This window comes from Salmo salar, chromosome 09 (assembly GCF_965601325.2).
Source record: "Salmo salar chromosome 09, fSalSal1, whole genome shotgun sequence".
NCBI lineage: Eukaryota > Metazoa > Chordata > Actinopteri > Salmoniformes > Salmonidae > Salmo > Salmo salar.
In genome coordinates this window covers 98,725,406-98,746,479 of record NC_138299.1, presented here as the reverse complement: position 1 = coordinate 98,746,479, position 21,074 = coordinate 98,725,406, and the positions used below count along the sequence as shown (strand labels likewise).

At 46.1% G+C, this 21,074-nt stretch overlaps 1 protein-coding gene across 3 annotated transcripts in view; it reads left to right on the top strand.

Annotated features, from left to right (window-relative positions):
• LOC106612254 (glycine receptor, alpha 1) overlaps positions 1–21,074 on the top strand; it is a 143,149-nt gene that overhangs the window by 80,913 nt on the left and 41,162 nt on the right. For all 3 annotated transcript variants that reach the window (XM_082956097.1, XM_082956096.1, XM_082956095.1), the window contains 3 exons: positions 8,825–9,048; positions 17,254–17,336; positions 17,866–18,003. In XM_082956097.1, the coding sequence (XP_082812223.1) occupies positions 8,825–9,048; positions 17,254–17,336; positions 17,866–18,003 (445 nt within the window). The remainder of the gene's footprint in view (positions 1–8,824; positions 9,049–17,253; positions 17,337–17,865; positions 18,004–21,074) is intronic.

Below are 21,074 nucleotides of genomic sequence, written 5' to 3'. Positions count from 1 at the left end.
CATGGAGACAGAAGGACAGTAGACCAACATGGAGACAGAAGGACATGGAGACAGAAGGACAGTAGACCAACATGGAGACAGAAGGACAGTAGACCAAAATGGAGACAGAAGGACATGGAGACAGAAGGACAGTAGACCAACATGGAGACAGAAGGACAGTAGACCAACATGGAGACAGAAGGACATGGAGACAGAAGGACAGTAGACCAACATGGAGACAGAAGGACATGGAGACAGAAGGACAGTAGACCAACATGGAGACAGAAGGACAGTAGACCAACATGGAGACAGACGGACATGGAGACAGAAGGACAGTAGACCAACATGGAGACAGATAGTAGAGTTGTGATATAGGGTGCTAGCTCAAGGCGGAGCAGTGAAAAATATGTTGTTTGAAGGACGGACAACAACATAGAAACAGACCAACAACAGGTAGCAGATCATAGAAACAGACCCAAGCCACTGGGCACAGACGTCAATTCAACGTTGATTCAACCAGTGTGTACCCAGTGGGATAGCAGGTAGCAGATCATAGAAACAGACCCAAGCCACTGGGCACAGACGTCAGTTCAACGTTGATTCAACCAGTGTGTACCCAGTGGGATAGCAGGTAGCAGATCAATGTGTCCTCTGATGGAAATCCCTGTCTGTACACAAGTCAAATACAGTCAAGGACTGACTGGCAGTTATAGAAACGATAGGTTGACTTTCTGTTTATCTGGAGACACTCAGTTACATAGTATGGAATTCAAACAAACCCTGATCACAGATCCTTCCTACCTCATTGTCATCATTTCATTTCTCCCACCATAATGACAACATATTTAAGGGTCTCAGAGAGCTCAGAGCAGGTGGACAAATAAAGCAAGGCTGGGATGGGATGGGTTTGGAGGGGCTGGAATGGGATGGGTTGGGATGGGCTAGGATGGGATAGGCTGGAATGGGATGGGTTAGGATGGGCTAGGATGGGATAGGCTGGGATGGGATGGGTTTGGAGGGGCTTGGATGGGATGGGCTGGGATGGGATGGGTTTGGATGGGCTGGGATGGGATGGGTTTGGTGGGGCTGGGATGGGTTTGATGGGGCTGGGATGGGATGGGTTTGGAGGGGCTGGGATGGGATGGGATGGGATGGGATGGGATGGAATGTGATGGGCTGGGATGGGATGGGCTGGGATGGGATGTGATGGGATGGGCTAGGATGGGATGGGTTTGGATAGGCTGGGATGGGATGGGTTTGGAGGGGCTGGGATGGGATGGGTTTGGAGGGGCTGGGATGGGATGGGATGGGCTAGGGTGGGATGGGCTGGGATGGGATGGGATGGAATGTGATGGGATGGGCTAGGATGGGCTGGGATGGGATGTGATGGGCTGGGATGGGCTAGGATGGGCTGGAATGGAATGTGATGGGATGGGATGGGCTAGGATGGGCTGGGATGGAATGTGATGGGATTGGATGGGCAAGGATGGGCTGGGATGGGATGTGATGGGATGGGATGGAATGTGATGGGCTGGGATGGGGTGGGATGAGATGGGCTAGGATGGGCTGGGATGGGATGAGCTGGGTTGAGCTGGGATGGGCTGGGTTGAGCCGGGATGGGCTGGGATGAACTGGGTTGGGGTGGGATGGGATGAGCTGGGATGAGCTGGGATGGCCCAGGCCTTAGTCTCTAGTCTCCATGCCAAGTCTCCTTGGGGGAGACGTATCAGTAGAGTTAGTAGAGCAAGCAACTAAAACTGCTGCAGACTGCACAACCTCCTCACGCAGAACAAATGTTCCACTCTTTTTCTCCCTCTACACTCCTCAACCAGTGGAATTGATCCGGGCGCCTTTCCTCCAAGTCCTAGTCTCTCTCTCTCTCTCTCTCTCTCTCTCTCTCTCTCTCTCTCTCTCTCTCTATGTCTGTCTCTCTCCCTCTCTCTGTCCCTATCTCTCTCTCTCTCTCTCTCTGTCTGTCTGTCTGTCTGTCTGTCTGTCTGTCTGTCTGTCTGTCTGTCTGTCTGTCTGTCTGTCTGTCTGTCTGTCTCTTTCTCTCTCTCTCTCTCTCTCTCTCTCTCTCTCGCTGTCTCTCTCTCTTTCTGTCTGTCTCTTTCTCTCTCTCTCTCTGTCTCTCTCTCTCTCGCTGTCTCTCTGTCTCTCTCTCTCTCTCTATGTCTGTCTCCTTCTTTTTGTCTCTCTCTGTCTGAATGCTATTTGAGAAAGAAATGGAATAAGGGATGTGGGGAGGTGAAACTAAAGAGAATGCTATCAATAAATCTTTAGTGCTCAAAGGGCTGCTGAGAACAATGTTTCATGTAATGATCCGACTGAGTCTGGGTCGCAAATGGCACCATTTTCCCTGCATAGTGGGCTCTGGTCAAAAGTAGTGCACTATGTAGGGAATAGGGTGGACTCTGGTCAAACATAGTGCACTATGTAGGGTATAGGGTGGACTCTGGTCAAAAGTAGTGTACTATGTAGGGTATAGGGTGGACTCTGGTCAAAAGTAGCGTACTATGGACTCTGGTCAAAAGTAGTGTACTGTGTAGGGTATAGGGTACCATTTGGGATGCATCCTGGCTCCTGGTCCACAATAGGAACCTGAGGTCCTCTGTGGCCCACCACCGTCTAATTGTTTACCCAGCTTTAAAGTTACAACACCCAGGGGAAAAGCCAGAGGCTATTTAATTAGCTCTGCTAGCTTGAGTCCCAAATGACAGCCTATTCTTTGACCAAGGCTCAGGGGCTTTGGACAAAAGTAGTGCACTCTGTAGGGAATAGGATGCGATTTGAGACTCATTCCTAGCCTGCTGCTCTTTCATTCTCTTTCTTCCCGAGGCTAGAGAGTGAACGCATAAATCCCAAAGTCCTGATGTTTGTTTGTTACAGGCAGTTGTTAGAGTTGGTTGGGTGTTGCATCATGCAGACCTAAGTCACATTAGACTACATAGCAAAAAAAATAAAAAATAAACGTTTCAAATATGTCACAGTCAGGACTCGCAGAAGGAGTGTATTTGGCTTTCGGCAAAAATTGCATTATGGATTGGGTACTATGCTGTTGCGGTAAATCTGTTAGCTAAGAGAAATCACACCCAACATGTCTGAGAGAGTGAGTGTAAGGGGTGCGTAACTGGTGGCAGGGAAGTTAGACGCAGGAGAGCAGAACTTGGTAATAGCCGGAGCAGTTTAATAGTAAAACCAACGGCATAAGAAATACAAAATGTGGGCACAATAACCCGACGCGCACCAGTCAAACAAATGTGCACAAGCACTTACAACAAACAATACCACACAAAGACATGGGAGGAACAGAGGGTTAAATACACAACACGTAATGAGGGAATGAAAACCAGGTGTGTGGGAAAACAAGACAAAACAAATGGAAAAATGAAAAATGGATCGGCGATGGCTAGAAGACCGGCGACGTCGACCGCCGAACACCGCCCGAACAAGGAGAAGCACCGACTTCGGCAGAAGTCGTGACAGTACCTCCCACCCCCCGATGCGCGGCTCCAGCAGCGCACCGACACCGGCCCGGAGGGCGAGGCGCAGGGCGATCCGGACGGAGATGGTGGAACTCCCGCAGCATTGAAGGGTCCAACACAACCTCCACCGGAACCCAGCATCTCTCCTCCGGACCATACCCCTCGCAGTCCACGAGGTACTAAAGGCCCCTCGCCCGACGCCTCGAATCCAGTATGGACTGAACGGAGTACGCCGGGGCCCCCTCGATGTCCAGAGGGGGCGGAGGAACCTCCCGCACCTCAGACTCCTGGAGCGGGCCAGCCATCAGCGGCCTGATGAGAGACACATGGAACGAGGGGTTAATACGGTAATCAGGGGGAAGCTGTAACCTGTAACTCACCTTGTTCAATCTCCTCAGGACTTTAAATGGCCCCACAAACCGCGGACCCAGCTTCCGGCAGGGCAGGCGGAGGGGCAGGTTTCGGGTCGAGAGCCAGACCCGGTCCCCCGGTGTGAACACCGGGTCCTCACTGCGGTGACGGTCTGTGCCAACTTTCTGCCGCAGCACGGCACGCTGAAGGTGAACATGGGCAGCGTCCCATGTTTCCTCCGCGCGCCGGAACCAGTCATCCACCGCAGGAGCCTCGGTCTGACTCTGATACCAAGGAGCCAGAACCGGCTGTTACCCCAGTACACACTGGAAGGGGGAGAGGTTAATGGGGGAGTGGCGGAATGAGTTCTAGGCCATCTCGGCCCAGGGCACGAACGCCGCCCACTCCCCTGGCCGGTCCCGGCAATAAGACCGCAGGAACCTGCCCACATCCTGGTTTACTCTCTCCACCTGCCCATTACTCTCGGGGTGAAACCCCTGATCGAGACCCCCAGACATTCCATGAATGCCTTCCATACCCTCGACGTGAACTGGGGACCTCGATCAGACACTATATCCTCAGGCACCCCGCAGTGCCGGAAGACGTGCGTAAACAAGGCCTCCGCAGTCTGTAGGGCCGTAGGGAGACCTGGCAGAGGGAGGAGACGGCAGGACTTAGAGAATCAATCCACAACGACCAGGATCGCGGTGTTACCCTGTGAGGGGGGAAGATCTGTAAGGAAATCCACCGACAGGTGCGACCACGGCCATTGTGGAACGGGTAAGGGGTGGAGCTTCCCTCTGGACAGGTGCCTAGGAGCCTTACACTGGGTGCATACCGAGCAGGAGGAAATATAAACCCTCACGTCCTTAGCCAAGGTAGGTCACCAGTACCTCCCGCTCAAACAGCACACTGTCCGACCAATCCCAGGATGACTAGAGGAGGGTGACGTGTGGGCCCAATAGATCAACCGGTCACGGACAGCAGACGGGACGTACAGACACCCAGCGGAACACTGGATGGCAGCGGGCTCTGCACGTAACGCCTGCTCAATGTCCGCGTCCAGCTCCCACACCACCGGCGCTACCAGGCAGGAGGCCGGAAGTATGGGAGTATGATCCATGGGCCGCTCCTCTGTGTCATACATCCGGGACAGTGCATCTGCCTTCACATTCTGGGAGCCTGGTCTGTAGGACAGGGTGAAAACAAAACAGGTGAAAAACATGGCCCACCTTGCCTGACGAGGGTTCAGTCTCCTCATTGCCCGGATGTACTCCAGATTGCAGTGGTCAGTCCAGATGAGAAAAGGGTGTTTAGCCCCCTCAAACCAATGTCTCCACGCATTCAAGGCCTTGACGACAGCTCCCGGTCCCCCACGTCATAGTTTCGCTCCGCCAGGCTGAGCTTCTTCCAAAGGAAGGCACAGGGGCGGAGCTTCGGTGGCGTACCCAAGCGCTGAGAGAGCACAGCTCCTATCCCAGCCTCGGACGCGTCCACCTCCACTATGAACGCCAAAGTGGGATCCGGATGGGCCAGCACGGGAGCCGAGGTAAACAGAGCCCTCAGGTGACCAAAAGCCCTGTCCGCCTCAGCCGACCCTTCAGCAGTGAGGTAATGGGAGCCGCTACCTGACCAAAACCCTGGATAAACCTCTGGTAGTAGTTGGTAAACCCTAAGAACCGCTGCACCTCCTTTACCGTGATGGGAGTCGGCCAATTACGCACGGCTGAAATGCGGTCACTCTCCATCTCCACCCCTGAGGTGGAAATGCGGTACCCTAGGAAGGAGATGGACTGCTGGAAGAACAGGCATTTCTCAGCCTTGATGTACAGGTCATGCTCCAACAGGCGACAAGCACCCTGTGCACCAGGGACACATGCTCGGCGCGTGTAGCGGAGTATATCAGAAAGTCATCAATATACACCACTACACCCTGCCTGTGCAGGTCCCTGAAAATCTCGTCTACAAACGCTTGGAAGACTAATGGCGCATTCATCAACCCGTACGGCATGACGAGATACTCATAGTGCCCTGAGGTGGTACTGAAAGCCGTCTTCCACTCGTCTCCCTCCCGGATATGCACCAGGTTGTAAGCGCTCCTGAGATCTAGTTTGGTGAAGAAGCGCGCCCCGTGCATTGACTCAATCGCTGTGGCTATGAGTGGTAGCGGGTAACTATACCTTTCAGTGATCTGGTTCAGACCTCAATAGTCAATACACGGGTGCAGACCTCCCTCCTTCTTCTTCACAAAAAAGAAAATCGAGGAGGCGGGTGAAGTGGAGGACCGAATGTACCCCTGACGCAGGGATTCTGAGACATATGTTTCCATAACCGCCATCTCCGCCTGTGAGAGGGGATACACGTGACTCCTGGGAAGTGCAGCGTCTACCAGGAGATTTATCGCACAATCGCCCCGTCGATGGGGTGGTAATTGAGTCGCCTTCTTTTTGGTCACACTATGTTAAAACTTCTTCGGGACTTCCACGGGACGGTGAGCTAATGCAATTAGTATGAGGTTGTAAGTAACAAGAAAATTACCAAGGATATAGACATATCTGATATTTGCAGGAAGCTTAAATTCTTGTTACTCTAACTGCACTGTCCAATTTACAGTAGCTATCACAGTGAAAGAATACCATGCTATTGTTTGAGGAGAGTGCACAATTTTGAACATGAAAGTTATTAATAAACAAATTAGGCACATTTGGGCAGTCTTGATACAAACTTTTTAACAGAAATACAATAGTTCATTGGATCAGTCATAAACTTTGCACATACACTGATGCCATCTAGTGGCCAAAATCTAAATTGCACCTGGGCTGGAATAATACATTATGGCCTTTCTCTTGCATTTCAAAGATAATGATACAAAGAAAATACAAAAGAACAGTTGGTTTTTCTTTGTATTATCTTTTACCAGATCTAATGTGTTATATTCTACTACATTCCTTTCACATTTCCATAAACTCCAAAGTGTTTCCATTCAAATGGTATCAAGAATATGCATATCCTTGCTCCAGGTCCTGAGCTACAGGCAGTTAGATTTGGGTATGTCATTTTAGGCAAAAATTGAAAAAAAGGGGCTAATCCTTATCACACACATTAAATATGTTTCCATTTGGTGGCAGCAGTGGGATTTGACATTGATGACAATTTGTTTTCTATCTTACTTGATATAACTTATAATGTGTAGTAGTAAGGAGTTGATAGTAACAAACAGTCAAATCAGTCATCACATAAGGTAGCTTTGACAGTCATAGAAATTGAATTACTCAATGTGGCCGCCCATCCACCCATCACTGAACATTGACTTGAACAGGTGCTTTCCCTTTCGGGTAATTATATTTCTATGTTGGCAGCAAACCAATTTGTCTGTCCACATTGGAGAACCCTTTAAAGAACCCTTCTTGGTTTAGGTATAACCCTTTTGTTTCACAGTAGAAGCATTTTGGGTTCCATGTAGAACCCTTTCCACAGAGGGTTCTACATGGAACCCAAAACAGTTTTACCTGGAACAAAAAAGGGTTTTTCTATGGGGACAGCTGAAGAACCCTTTTGGAACCCTTGTTGGTTCAGTCACTTCTAGTGAAAAACAGAAGGTGTGTTGCAATAATGTGAGAAATTACCTAACTGCCCTGGGAGATAATTTTATGGCAGCCTCCACTCTTATATTGTATCCTTTGTTGGGGGAATATTTTCATATTCCGCTTGTGTGTTTAGAATCTAGATTACTGCTATTTTAAATAATGAAAAGGTCTATGAAGACCTCATTCTGTAATCACAGACAGACTAGACCTCACTCTGTAATCATAGTCAGACCAGACCTCATTCTGTAACCATAGTCAGACTAGACCTCATTCTGTAATCATAGTCAGACTAGACCTCATTCTGTAATCATAGTCAGACCAGACCTCATTCTGTAACCATAGTCAGACTAGACCTCATTCTGTAATCATAGTCAGACCAGACCTCATTCTGTAACCATAGTCAAACTATACCTCATTCTGTAATCATAGTCAGACTAGACCTCATTTTGTGATCATAGTCAGACTAGACCACATTCTGTAACCATAGTCAGACTAGACCTCGTTCTGTAATCACAGTCAGACTAGACCTCATGTTGTGATCACAGTCAGACTAAACCTCATTCTGTAATCATAGTCAAACTAGACCTCATTCTGTAATCATAGTAAGACTTAACCTCATTCTATAATCACAGTCAGACTAGACCTCATTCTGTAATCACAGTCAGACTAGACCTCATTCTGTAATCACAGTCAGACTAGACCTCATTCTGAAATCTCAGTCAGACTAGACCTCATTCTGTAATCACAGTCAGACCAGACCTCATTCTGTAATCACAGTCAGACTAGACCTCATTCTGTAATCACAGTTAGACCAGACCTCATTCTGTAATCACAGTCAGACTAGACCTCATTCTGTAATCACAGTCAGACCAGACCTCATTCTGTAATCACAGTCAGACTAGACCTCATTCTGTAATCACAGTCAGACTAGACCTCATTCTGTAATCATAGTCAGTTTTCCGTAAAAACTCATTTTTATTTTCCAACAAAATTCCCATAATAACAAAACAGGTGTATCTGTGTGTTGTGAGATAATTTCTAGAAAACATTATTCTAATGTTGTGGCTGATTGCCATTGGAAAGGTCACCTGCTGTCATGCCTGCTACGTTACAGCCTAGTCGTTATGGTATTATATAACTGCACGCCAGTTCTCTAGAATAATTGACAATTACGGTGGACTGTCGTGGCTAAAGGCCACAGTCCTATTGAAGGGCTATATGTGTTTTCTAAAGGACACGATGAACCACCAGGACCATTATTTAGCTCCTGTCTTAAGAAACAATCAAACAAACAACCAAACCAGCCAATCAATCAATCAATCAAACCGCCCCCTGAGTCCTATCTATACAATGCACTGACATACCTAGATATTTCTCTGACAATCTGATGCACTGATTGACATTTAACTGTTCTCTCCCCAGGACTACAGAGTGAATATCTTCCTGAGGCAGCAATGGAACGACCCCAGGCTGGCATATAGTGAATACCCCGATGACTCTCTCGACCTGGACCCATCTATGTTGGACTCTATCTGGAAACCTGATTTGTTCTTCGCCAACGAAAAAGGCGCCAATTTCCATGAGGTTACGACTGACAACAAACTACTAAGGATTTCAAAAAATGGGAACGTATTGTATAGTATTCGGTATGCTATTATTTTCTTGTTGTATCTTCCTCTTTTCTTGTTAGTTTCTCAGAATGTCTATCCAGTGCTAGACCTATAGCTGACAGATGAATGTCTATACAGTGCTAGACCTATGGCTGACAGATGAATGTCTGGTGCTAGACCTATGGCTAACAGATGAATGTCTGGTGCTAGACCTATGGCTGACAGATGAATGTCTATCCAGTGCTAGACCTATGGCTGACAGATGAATGTCTGGTGCTAGACCTATGGCTGACAGATGAATGTCTGGTGCTAGACCTATGGCTGACAGATTAATGTCTGGTGCTAGGCCTATGGCTGACAGATGAATGTCTGGTGCTAGACCTATGGCTGACAGATGAATGTCTGGTGCTAGACCTATGGCTGACAGATGAATGTCTATCCAGTGCTAGACCTATGGCTGACAGATTAATGTCTGGTGCTAGACCTATGGCTGACAGATGAATGTCTGGTGCTAGACCAACGGCTGACAGATGAATGTCTATCCAGTGCTAGACCTATGGCTGACAGATTCATGTCTGGTGCTAGGCCTATGGCTGACAGATGAATGTCTATCCGGTGCTAGACCTATGGCTGACAGATGAATGTCTGGTGCTAGACCTATAGCTGACAGATGAATGTCTGGTGCTAGGCCTATGGCTGACATATTAATGTCTATCCAGTGCTAGACCTATGGCTGACAGATTCATGTCTGGTGCTAGACCTATGGCTGACAGATTAATGTCTGGTGCTAGGCCTATGGCTGACAGATGAATGTCTATCCGGTGCTAGGCCTATGGCTGACAGATTAATGTCTGGTGCTAGACTTATAGCTGACAGATGAATGTCTGGTGCTAGGCCTATGGCTGACAGATGAATGTCTATCCAGTGCTAGACCTACGGCTGACAGATTAATGTCTGGTGCTAGACCTATGGCTGACAGATGAATGTCTATCCGGTGCTAGACCTATGGCTGACAGATGAATGTCTATCCAGTGCTAGACCTATGGCTGACAGATGAATGTCTGGTGCTAGACCTATGGCTGACAGATGAATGTCTGTCCAGTGCTAGACCTATGGCTGACAGATGAATGTCTGGTGCTAGGCCTATGGCTGACAGATGAATGTCTATCCGGTGCTAGACCTATGGCTGACAGATGAATGTCTGGTGCTAGACCTATGGCTGACAGATGAATGTCTATCCAGTGCTAGACCTATAGCTGACAGATGAATGTCTATCCGGTGCTAGGCCTATGGCTGACAGATGAATGTCTATCCGGTGCTAGGCCTATGGCTGACAGATGAATGTCTGGTGCTAGACCTATAGCTGACAGATGAATGTCAATCTGGTGCTAGACCTATAGCTGACAGATGAATGTCAATCTGGTGCTAGGCCTATGGCTGACAGATGAATGTATATCCGGTGCTAGACCTATGGCTGACAGATGAATGTCTGGTGCTAGACCTATGGCTAACAGATGAATGTCTGGTGCTAGACCTTTAGCTGACAGATGAATGTCTGGTGCTAGACCGATAGCTGACAGATGAATGTCTATCTGGTGCTAGGCCTATGGCTGACAGATGAATGTCTGGTGCTAGACCTATGGCTGACAGATGAATGTCTATCCAGTGCTAGACCTATAGCTGACAGATGAATGTCTGGTGCTAGACCTATAGCTGACAGATGAATGTCTGGTGCTAGGCCGATGGCTGACAGATGAATGTCTATCCAGTGCTAGACCTATAGCTGACAGATGACTGTCTGGTGCTAGACCTATGGCTGACAGATGAATGTCTGGTGCTAGACCTATGGCTGACAGATGAATGTTTGGTGCCAGACCTATGGCTGACAGATGAATGTCTATCCGGTGCTAGGCCTATGGCTGACAGATGAATGTCTATCTGGTGCTAGGCCTATGGCTGACAGATGAATGTCTGGTGCTAGACCTATAGCTGACAGATGAATGTCAATCTGGTGCTAGACCTATAGCTGACAGATGAATGTCAATCTGGTGCTAGGCCTATGGCTGACAGATGAATGTATATCCGGTGCTAGACCTATGGCTGACAGATGAATGTCTGGTGCTAGACCTATGGCTAACAGATGAATGTCTGGTGCTAGACCTATAGCTGACAGATGAATGTCTGGTGCTAGACCGATAGCTGACAGATGAATGTCTATCTGGTGCTAGGCCTATGGCTGACAGATGAATGTCTGGTGCTAGACCTATGGCTGACAGATGAATGTCTATCCAGTGCTAGACCTATAGCTGACAGATGAATGTCTGGTGCTAGACCTATGGCTGACAGATGAATGTATATCCAGTGCTAGACCTATAGCTGACAGATGAATGTCTGGTGCTAGACCTATAGCTGACAGATGAATGTCTGGTGCTAGGCCGATGGCTGACAGATGAATGTCTATCCAGTGCTAGACCTGTAGCTGACAGATGAATGTCTGGTGCTAGACCTATGGCTGACAGATGAATGTCTGGTGCTAGACCTATGGCTGACAGATGAATGTTTGGTGCTAGACCTATGGCTGACAGATGAATGTCTATCCGGTGCTAGACCTATGGCTGACAGATTAATGTCTGGTGCTAGACCTATGGCTGACAGATGAATGTGTATCTAGTGCTAGACCTATGGCTGACAGGTGAATGTCTATCCGGTGCTAGACCTATAGCTGACAGATTAATGTTTGGTGCTAGACCTATGGCTGACAGATGAATGTGTATCTGGTGCTAGACCTATGGCTGACAGATGAATGTTCGGTGCTAGACCTATAGCTGACAGATTAATGTTTGGTGCTAGACCTATGGCTGACAGATGAATGTCTGGTGCTAGACCTATGGCTGACAGATGAATGTCTGGTGCTAGACCTATGGCTGACAGATGAATGTGTATCTGGTGCTAGACCTATGGCTGACAGATGAATGTCTATCCGGTGCTAGACCTATAGCTGACAGATTAATGTTTGGTGCTAGACCTATGGCTGACAGATGAATGTCTGGTGCTAGACCTATGGCTGACAGATGAATGTCTATCTGCTGCTAGACCTATGGCTGACAGATGAATGTCTATACAGTGCTAGACCTATAGCTGACAGATGAATGTCTGGTGCTAGACCTATAGCTGACAGATGAATGTCTATCCAGTGCTAGACCTATAGCTGACAGATGAATGTCTATACAGTGCTAGACCTATAGCTGACAGATGAATGGCTGGTGCTAGACCTATGGCTGACAGATTAATGTCTGGTGCTAGACCTATGGCTGACAGATGAATGTCTATCCAGTGCTAGACCTATGGCTGACAGATTAATGTTTGGTGCTAGACCTATGGCTGACAGATTAATGTCTATCTGCTGCTAGACCTATAGCTGACAGATTAATGTCTGGTGCTAGACCTATGTCTGACAGATGAATGTCTGGTGCTAGACCTATGGCTGACAGATTAATGTCTGGTGCTAGACCTATGGCTGACAGATGCATGTCTGGTGCTAGACCTATGGCTGACAGATGAATGTCTGGTGCTAGACCTATGGCTGACAGAAGAATGTCTGGTGCTAGACCTATGGCTGACAGATGAATGTTTGGTGCTAGACCTATGGCTGACAGATGAATGTCTATCTGGTGCTAGACCTATGGCTGACAGATTAATGTCTGGTGCTAGACCTATGGCTGACAGATGAATGTGTATCTAGTGCTAGACCTATGGCTGACAGGTGAATGTCTATCCGGTGCTAGACCTATAGCTGACAGATTAATGTTTGGTGCTAGACCTATGGCTGACAGATGAATGTGTATCTGGTGCTAGACCTATGGCTGACAGATGAATGTCTATCCGGTGCTAGACCTATAGCTGACAGATTAATGTTCGGTGCTAGACCTATAGCTGACAGATTAATGTTTGGTGCTAGACCTATGGCTGACAGATGAATGTCTGGTGCTAGACCTATGGCTGACAGATGAATGTCTATCCAGTGCTAGACCTATAGCTGACAGATGAATGGCTGGTGCTAGACCTATGGCTGACAGATTAATGTCTGGTGCTAGACCTATGGCTGACAGATGAATGTCTATCCAGTGCTAGACCTATGGCTGACAGATTAATGTTTGGTGCTAGACCTATGGCTGACAGATGAATGTGTATCTGGTGCTAGACATATAGCTGACAGATTAATGTTTGGTGCTAGACCTATGGCTGACAGATGAATGTCTATCTGCTGCTAGACCTATGGCTGACAGATGAATGTCTGTCTGCTGCTAGACCTATGGCTGACAGATTAATGTTTGGTTCTAGACCTATGGCTGACAGATGAATGTCTATCTGCTGCTAGACCTATGGCTGACAGATTAATGTTTGGTGCTAGACCTATGGCTGACAGATGAATGTCTATCTGCTGCTAGACCTATAGCTGACAGATTAATGTCTGGTGCTAGACCTATGGCTGACAGATGAATGTCTGGTGCTAGACCTATGGCTGACAGATTAATGTCTGGTGCTAGACCTATGGCTGACAGATGCATGTCTGGTGCTAGACCTATGGCTGACAGATGAATGTCTGGTGCTAGACCTATGGCTGACAGAAGAATGTCTGGTGCTAGACCTATGGCTGACAGATGAATGTCTATCCAGTGCTAGACCTATGGCTGACAGATGAATGTCTGGTGCTAGACCTATGGCTGACAGATGAATGTCTATCTGGTGCTAGAACTATGGCTGACAGATTAATGTCTTGTGCTAGACCTATGGCTGACAGATTATATTGCTTACGGTGGAAACAGATATTAACATCCACATAACAACAAAAGTGATCTACTTTAAATGCAAGCATCTTTGCAGTGTATTTGATCTGTAATCAAGCCTAGTATTCAACCCTTGGACAGGCAGAGAGGAATTGGATCCTTATAAACAGCCATGGGAAGGCAGTGAGAAGAGGCCTTCTCATTTCTTACCTTGACACCCATTAGATCGCTTTGATTCTCACCTGACCCCGCGCTAAAGAGAACCTGCCTCAGTGTCTTTGATCTCACCTGACCCCACGCTAAAGAGAACCTGCCTCAGTGTATTTGATCTCACCTGACCCCGCGCTAAAGAGAACCTGCCTCAGTGTCTTTGATCTCACCTGACCCCGCGCTAAAGAGAACCTGCCTCAGTGTCTTTGATCTCACCTGACCCCGCGCTAAAGAGAACCTGCCTCAGTGTCTTTGATCTCACCTGACCCCGCGCTAAAGAGAACCTGCCTCAGTGTCTTTGATCTCACCTGACCCCGCGCTAAAGAGAACCTGCCTCAGTGTATTTGATCTCACCTGACCCCGCGCTAAAGAGAACCTGCCTCAGTGTCTTTGATCTCACCTGACCCCGCGCTAAAGAGAACCTGCCTCAGTGTATTTGATCTCACCTGACCCCGCGCTAAAGAGAACCTGCCTCAGTGTATTTGATCTCACCTGACCCCGCGCTAAAGAGAACCTGCCTCAGTGTATTTGATCTCACCTGACCCCGCGCTAAAGAGAACCTGCCTCAGTGTCTTTGATCTCACATGACCCCGCGCTAAAGAGAACCTGCCTCAGTGTCTTTGATCTCACCTGACCCCGCGCTAAAGAGAACCTGCCTCAGTGTATTTGATCTCACCTGACCCCGCGCTAAAGAGAACCTGCCTCAGTGTATTTGATCTCACCTGACCCCGCGCTAAAGAGAACCTGCCTCAGTGTATTTGATCTCACCTGACCCCACGCTAAAGAGAACCTGCCTCAGTGTATTTGATCTCACCTGACCCCGCGCTAAAGAGAACCTGCCTCAGTGTATTTGATCTCACCTGACCCCACGCTAAAGAGAACCTGCCTCAGTGTCTTTGATCTCACCTGACCCCGCGCTAAAGAGAACCTGCCTCAGTGTATTTGATCTCACCTGACCCCGCGCTAAAGAGAACCTGCCTCAGTGTATTTGATCTCACCTGACCCCGCGCTAAAGAGAACCTGCCTCAGTGTATTTGATCTCACCTGACCCCGCGCTAAAGAGAACCTGCCTCAGTGTATTTGATCTCACCTGACCCCGTGCTAAAGAGAACCTGCCTCAGTGTATTTGATCTCACCTGACCCCGCGCTAAAGAGAACCTGCCTCAGTGTATTTGATCTCACCTGACCCCGCGCTAAAGAGAACCTGCCTCAGTGTATTTGATCTCACCTGACCCCGTGCTAAAGAGAACCTGCCTCAGTGTATTTGATCTCACCTGACCCCGCGCTAAAGAGAACCTGCCTCAGTGTATTTGATCTCACCTGACCCCGCGCTAAAGAGAACCTGCCTCAGTGTCTTTGATTCTCACCTGACCCCGCGCTAAAGAGAACCTGCCTCAGTGTATTTGATCTCACCTGACCCCGCGCTAAAGAGGACCTGCCTCAGTGTATTTGATCTCACCTGACCCCGCGCTGAAGAGAACCTTCCTCAGTGTCTTTTCTGATTGAAACAATAAACCTTATAAATAACATTTGTCGTGTAACGGTGATGATATCACACTGCGGTATAAGTAAACTATGAATGCAATGCAACCAATAGACCTGCTCCTCACCTACCTACATGTATCTCAAGATAAAAGTAACAGCAGCCGTCTAGGTTGAAGCACAAATGGCTGCCGCTTCTATAGATGTTTTTCTATACTTGCGGTATGAACAATAGCATGGAGATGCAGCCAGTCTTTTTGGGGATGAGGTTCACGTGCATGGCAAGCAGGAAGGTGTTTGGCATGAGTGGAAGAATGCCTGAGATGTGTATTGTAACCTTTTAGATTACAAGGCATCATGACAGGAAATATAGCCGCAGTTATAACAATATGTTACCCTGCTTCTCCTCCTGTAATGCTGTGCTAGTGGTTTATAACAATATGTTACCCTGCTTCTCCTCCTGTAATGCTGTGCTAGGGGTTTATAACAATATGTTACCCTGCTTCTCCTCCTGTAATGCAGTGCTAGAGGTTTATAACAATATGTTACCCTGCTACTCTTCCTGTAATGCTGTGCAAGTGGTTTATAACAATATGTTACCCTGCTACTCTTCCTGTAAGGCTGTGCTAGTGGTTTATAACAATATGTTACCCTGCTTCTCCTCCTGTAATGCTGTGCTAGAGGTTTATAACAATATGTTACCCTGCTACTCTTCCTGTAAGGCTGAGCTAGTGGTTTATAACAATATGTTACCCTGCTTCTCCTCCTGTAATGCTGTGCTAGTGGTTTATAACAATATGTTACACTGCTACTCTTCCTGTAATGCTGTGCAAGTGGTTTATAACAATATGTTACCCTGCTTCTCTTCCTGTAATGCTGTGCTAGAGGTTTATAAAAATATGTTACCCTGCTACTCTTCCTGTAATGCTGTGCTAGAGGTTTATAACAATATGTTACCCTGCTACTCTTCCTGTAATGCTGTGCTAGAGGTTTATAACAATATGTTACCCTGCAACTCCTCCTGTAATGCTGTGCTAGTGGTTTATAACAATATGTTACCCTGCTACTCTTCCTGTAATGCTGTGCTAGTGGTTTATAACAATATGTTACCTTGCCTCTCCTCCTGTAAGGCTGTGCTAGTGGTTTATAACATATGTTACCCTGCTTCTCCTCCTGTAATGCTGTGCTAGTGGTTTAGAACAATATGTTACACTGCTACTCTTCCTGTAAGGCTGTGCAAGTGGTTTATAACAATATGTTACCCTGTCTATTCCATTCATTATATTCTATTGTATTCCATTCTTCCATTTTATTCTGTTCCATTCTATTATATTCCATTCTCCCATTATATTCTATTCCATTATATGCTATTCTATTCCATTTTTCCATTCAATTCTATTCCATTATATAATACTTCATTCTATTCAATTCCATTCTATTCCATTCTATTCTTCCATTCAATTCTATTCCATTCTATTCTATTATATTTCATTACTTTTTATTCCATTATATTATATTGTATTCCATTCTACTCCATTCCATTCTATTCCATTCCATTCTATTCTATTATATTTCATTACTTTTTATTCCATTTTATTGTATTGTATTCCATTCTACTCCATTCCATTCTATTCCATTCCATTCTATTCTATGTGAACGTGTTAACAAAATAACGCTGATCCTGGCCTGTCTGTTCTGCTCTTTCCTGTTTTGTGCTGTTCTGTTCTGTTTTGTTCTGTTGTGTTCTATTCTATGTGACCAGAATAACACTGGTCCTGGCCTGTCCCATGGACCTGAAGAACTTTCCAATGGACGTACAGACCTGCATCATGCAGCTGGAGAGTTGTGAGTATTCCATTATCCTTTAGGAACACAGTTATCACACACACACACACAGGTAGGGTAGGGGGAAGTATTTATTTTGTGTTAGTGTGATGGATGTGTCTCTGGTCTGGAGGACAGTATGATGAAAGGCCAGTGATTTACACAGCCCCTCCAGCAGCAAAGAACAGATTCAGGGAAGGGACAGGGAGGGAGTCAGGGGGGACCAACCTCCTCCAACCTGCTCTAACCAGCCAACACTGGCTTGTCCCTCCCTCCCCACCTATTCTCTTTGGAAATTATGGATTTTTCTTTTTTCTTGACTCATTGTTCTCAGGTGTGAAGAATGAAAACAACATGTATTGCTTCTATATGAACACTGTGGAGCTACGGTAGAGTTGGTTGATCAAGGCATTTAAACCTTCATCATACCACATTGTCAATAATATTTTTTCTCTCTTACAAACAGCTTGAATGTACTGTGATACTGTGGTTGTAAGACTGTAGTAATACTGTGGTAATAATGATCTTGTTTCAAACTATTCCTATCCAGTTGGCTACACGATGAACGATCTCATATTTGAGTGGGATGAGAAGGGAGCCGTGCAGGTAGCAGACGGGCTGACATTACCTCAGTTTATACTGAAAGAGGAGAAAGACCTGCGATACTGTACCAAGCACTACAATACAGGTTGGTTTGTCTCTCGTCACCTCTCAGGCTACCTCTTCCTCATACGCTCTTTTTTAAGGGGTTTGTACGTTGAGCTAAACTCTCTTTGTCTATGTTGGTCTTTTGTTGACTATCTGAGAACAGCGTAACATAGACATTACAGGGTGCATTGTTAGGACACATCATGCTGGAACACAGAGTGGGAGAAAGAAGGGAGGAAGGACCAGAACCAATCAGAGCTTTGTCCCAAATGGCCCCCTTATTCACTGAAAACCATCTGGCCACTCAACCTCATCAGTCTTACATTGTTACACTCCAGATACAACAGAAGAAAACAGAGGCTGAAGACCAGTCTAGATGGAATCTAAACAGAAACTGAAGACCAGTCTAAATGTAATCTAAACAAAGACTGAAGGCCGGTCTAGATGGAATCTAAACAGAGACTGAAGGCCAGTCTAGATGGAATCTAAACAGAGATTGAAGGCCAGTGTAGATGGAATCTAAACAGAGACTGAAGGCCAGTCTAGATGGAATCTAAACAGAGACTGAAGAGCAGTCTAGATGGAATCTAAACAGAGACTGAAGGCCAGTCTAGATGGAATCTAAACAGAGACTGAAGAGCAGTCTAGATGGAATCTAAACAGAGACTGAAGGCCAGTCTAGATGGAATCTAAACAAGCCTGAAGGCCAGTCTAGATGGAATCTAAACAAGCCTGAAGGCCAGTCTAGATGGAATCTAAACAGAGATTGAAGGCCAGTCTAGATGGAATCTAAACAGAGACTGAAGGCCAGTCTAGATGGAATCTAAATAGAGACTGAAGGCCAGTCTAGATGGAATCTAAACAGAGATTGAAGGCCAGTCTAGATGGAATCTAAACAGAGATTGAAGGCCAGTCTATATGGGATCTAAACAGAAACTGAAGACCAGTCTAAATGTAATCTAAACAAAGACTGAAGGCCGGTCTAGATGGAATCTAAACAGAGACCGAAAGTCAGTCTAGAATAATCTAAAATAGAATAGAGTGAGAAAAACAACAAAGGGTAAAATAAAGAAAAATATGATTTGATATGATATGATTTGATATGATTTGGTATGATATAATTTGGTATGATATGATTTGATATAATATGATATGATTTCATATTATATGATTTGATATATGATTTGATATGATTTGGTATGATATGATTTGATATAATATGATATGATTTGATATAATATGATATGATTTGATATAATATTTTACATTTTACATTTTAGTCATTTAGCAGACGCTCTTATCCAGAGCGACTTACAAATTGGTGCATTCACCTATAATATCCAGTGGAACAACCACTTTACAATAGTGCATCTAAATCTTTTAAGGGGGGGGTTAGAAGGATTACTTTATCCTATCCCAGGTATTCCTTGAAGAGGTGGGGTTTCAGGTGTCTCCGGAAGGTGGTGATTGACTCCGCTGTCCTGGCGTCGTGAGGGAGCTTGTTCCACCATTGGGGTGCCAATGATATGATTTGATATGATTTGAAATGATTTGATTTGATATTATTTGATATGATTTGATATGATATGATATCATTTGAAATTGTATGATATTATTTGATATGATTTGATATTATATGATAACATATGATATGATAATATATGATTTGATATTATATGATAATATATGATATGATAATATATGATTTGATAATATATGATTTGATGTGATTTGATAACATTTGATTTGATTTGATGTGATTTTATTTAATTTTCTTCTGAGGATTTTGTTTGTTGTGTTGTTGACATTGGATTAAATTGATATCTGGTGCCATTAAAATCTTGATTATTTTAAATATCATACCATCGCTCAGGAGAGGGTGACATCTGGAAATGACAGGCCGGCTGATGGATGGGGTCTGTCTCCTAACTCTAGAATCCTGCTCTCTCAGACATAGACAGCCTTGACATGGCTGAGTACAGATGCTTGATGGCATGCTAAATCCCCGCCTTCCACACACACACACACACACACACACACACACACACACACACACACACACACACACACACACACACACATTGAACACACACACACATTGAAAACACACACTGAACACACGCACACACGCACACACACACACACACGCACACATTGAACACACACACATTGAAAACACACACACTGAACACACACGCACGCACGCATGCACACACACACACACACACGCAGACATTGAACACACACACACGGAACACACACACACTGAACACACACACAAGCACTGAACACAGTGGGCATGCAGGTTAAAACCAGGCACACTCAGAGCCACATAATGAGCATACTGGGACAAACCTGATCTCATATGACCAGGGAGAGGAAATGAGGGATCACGCTGAGTAGTACTGCAGTATGATGTCTCATATGACCAGGGAGAGGAAATGAGGGATCACGCTGAGTAGTACTGCAGTATGATGTCTCATATGATCAGGGAGAGGAAATGAGGGATCACGCTGAGTAGTACTGCAGTATGATGTCTCATATGACCAGGGAGAGGAAATGAGGGATCACGCTGAGTAGTACTGCAGTATGATGTCTCATATGACCAGGGAGAGGAAATGAGGGATCACGCTGAGTAGTACTGCAGTATGATGTCTCATATGACCAGGGAGAGGAAATGAGGGATCACGCTGAGTAGTACTGCAGTATGATGTCTCATATGACCAGGGAGAGGAAATGAGGGATCACCACTGAGTAGTACTGCAGTATGATGTCTCATATGACCAGGGAGAGGAAATGAGGGATCACGCTGAGTAGTACTGCAGTATGATGTCTCATATGACCAGGGAGAGGAAATGAGGGATCACCACTGAGTAGTACTGCAGTATGATGTCTCATATGACCAGGGAGAGGAAATGAGGGATCACGCTGAGTAGTACTGCAGTATGATGTCTCATATGACCAGGGAGAGGAAATGAGGGATCACCACTGAGTAGTACTGCAGTATGATGTCTCATATGACCAGGGAGAGGAAATGAGGGATCACCACTGAGTAGTACTGCAGTATGATGTCTCATATGACCAGGGAGAGGAAATGAGGGAACACCACTG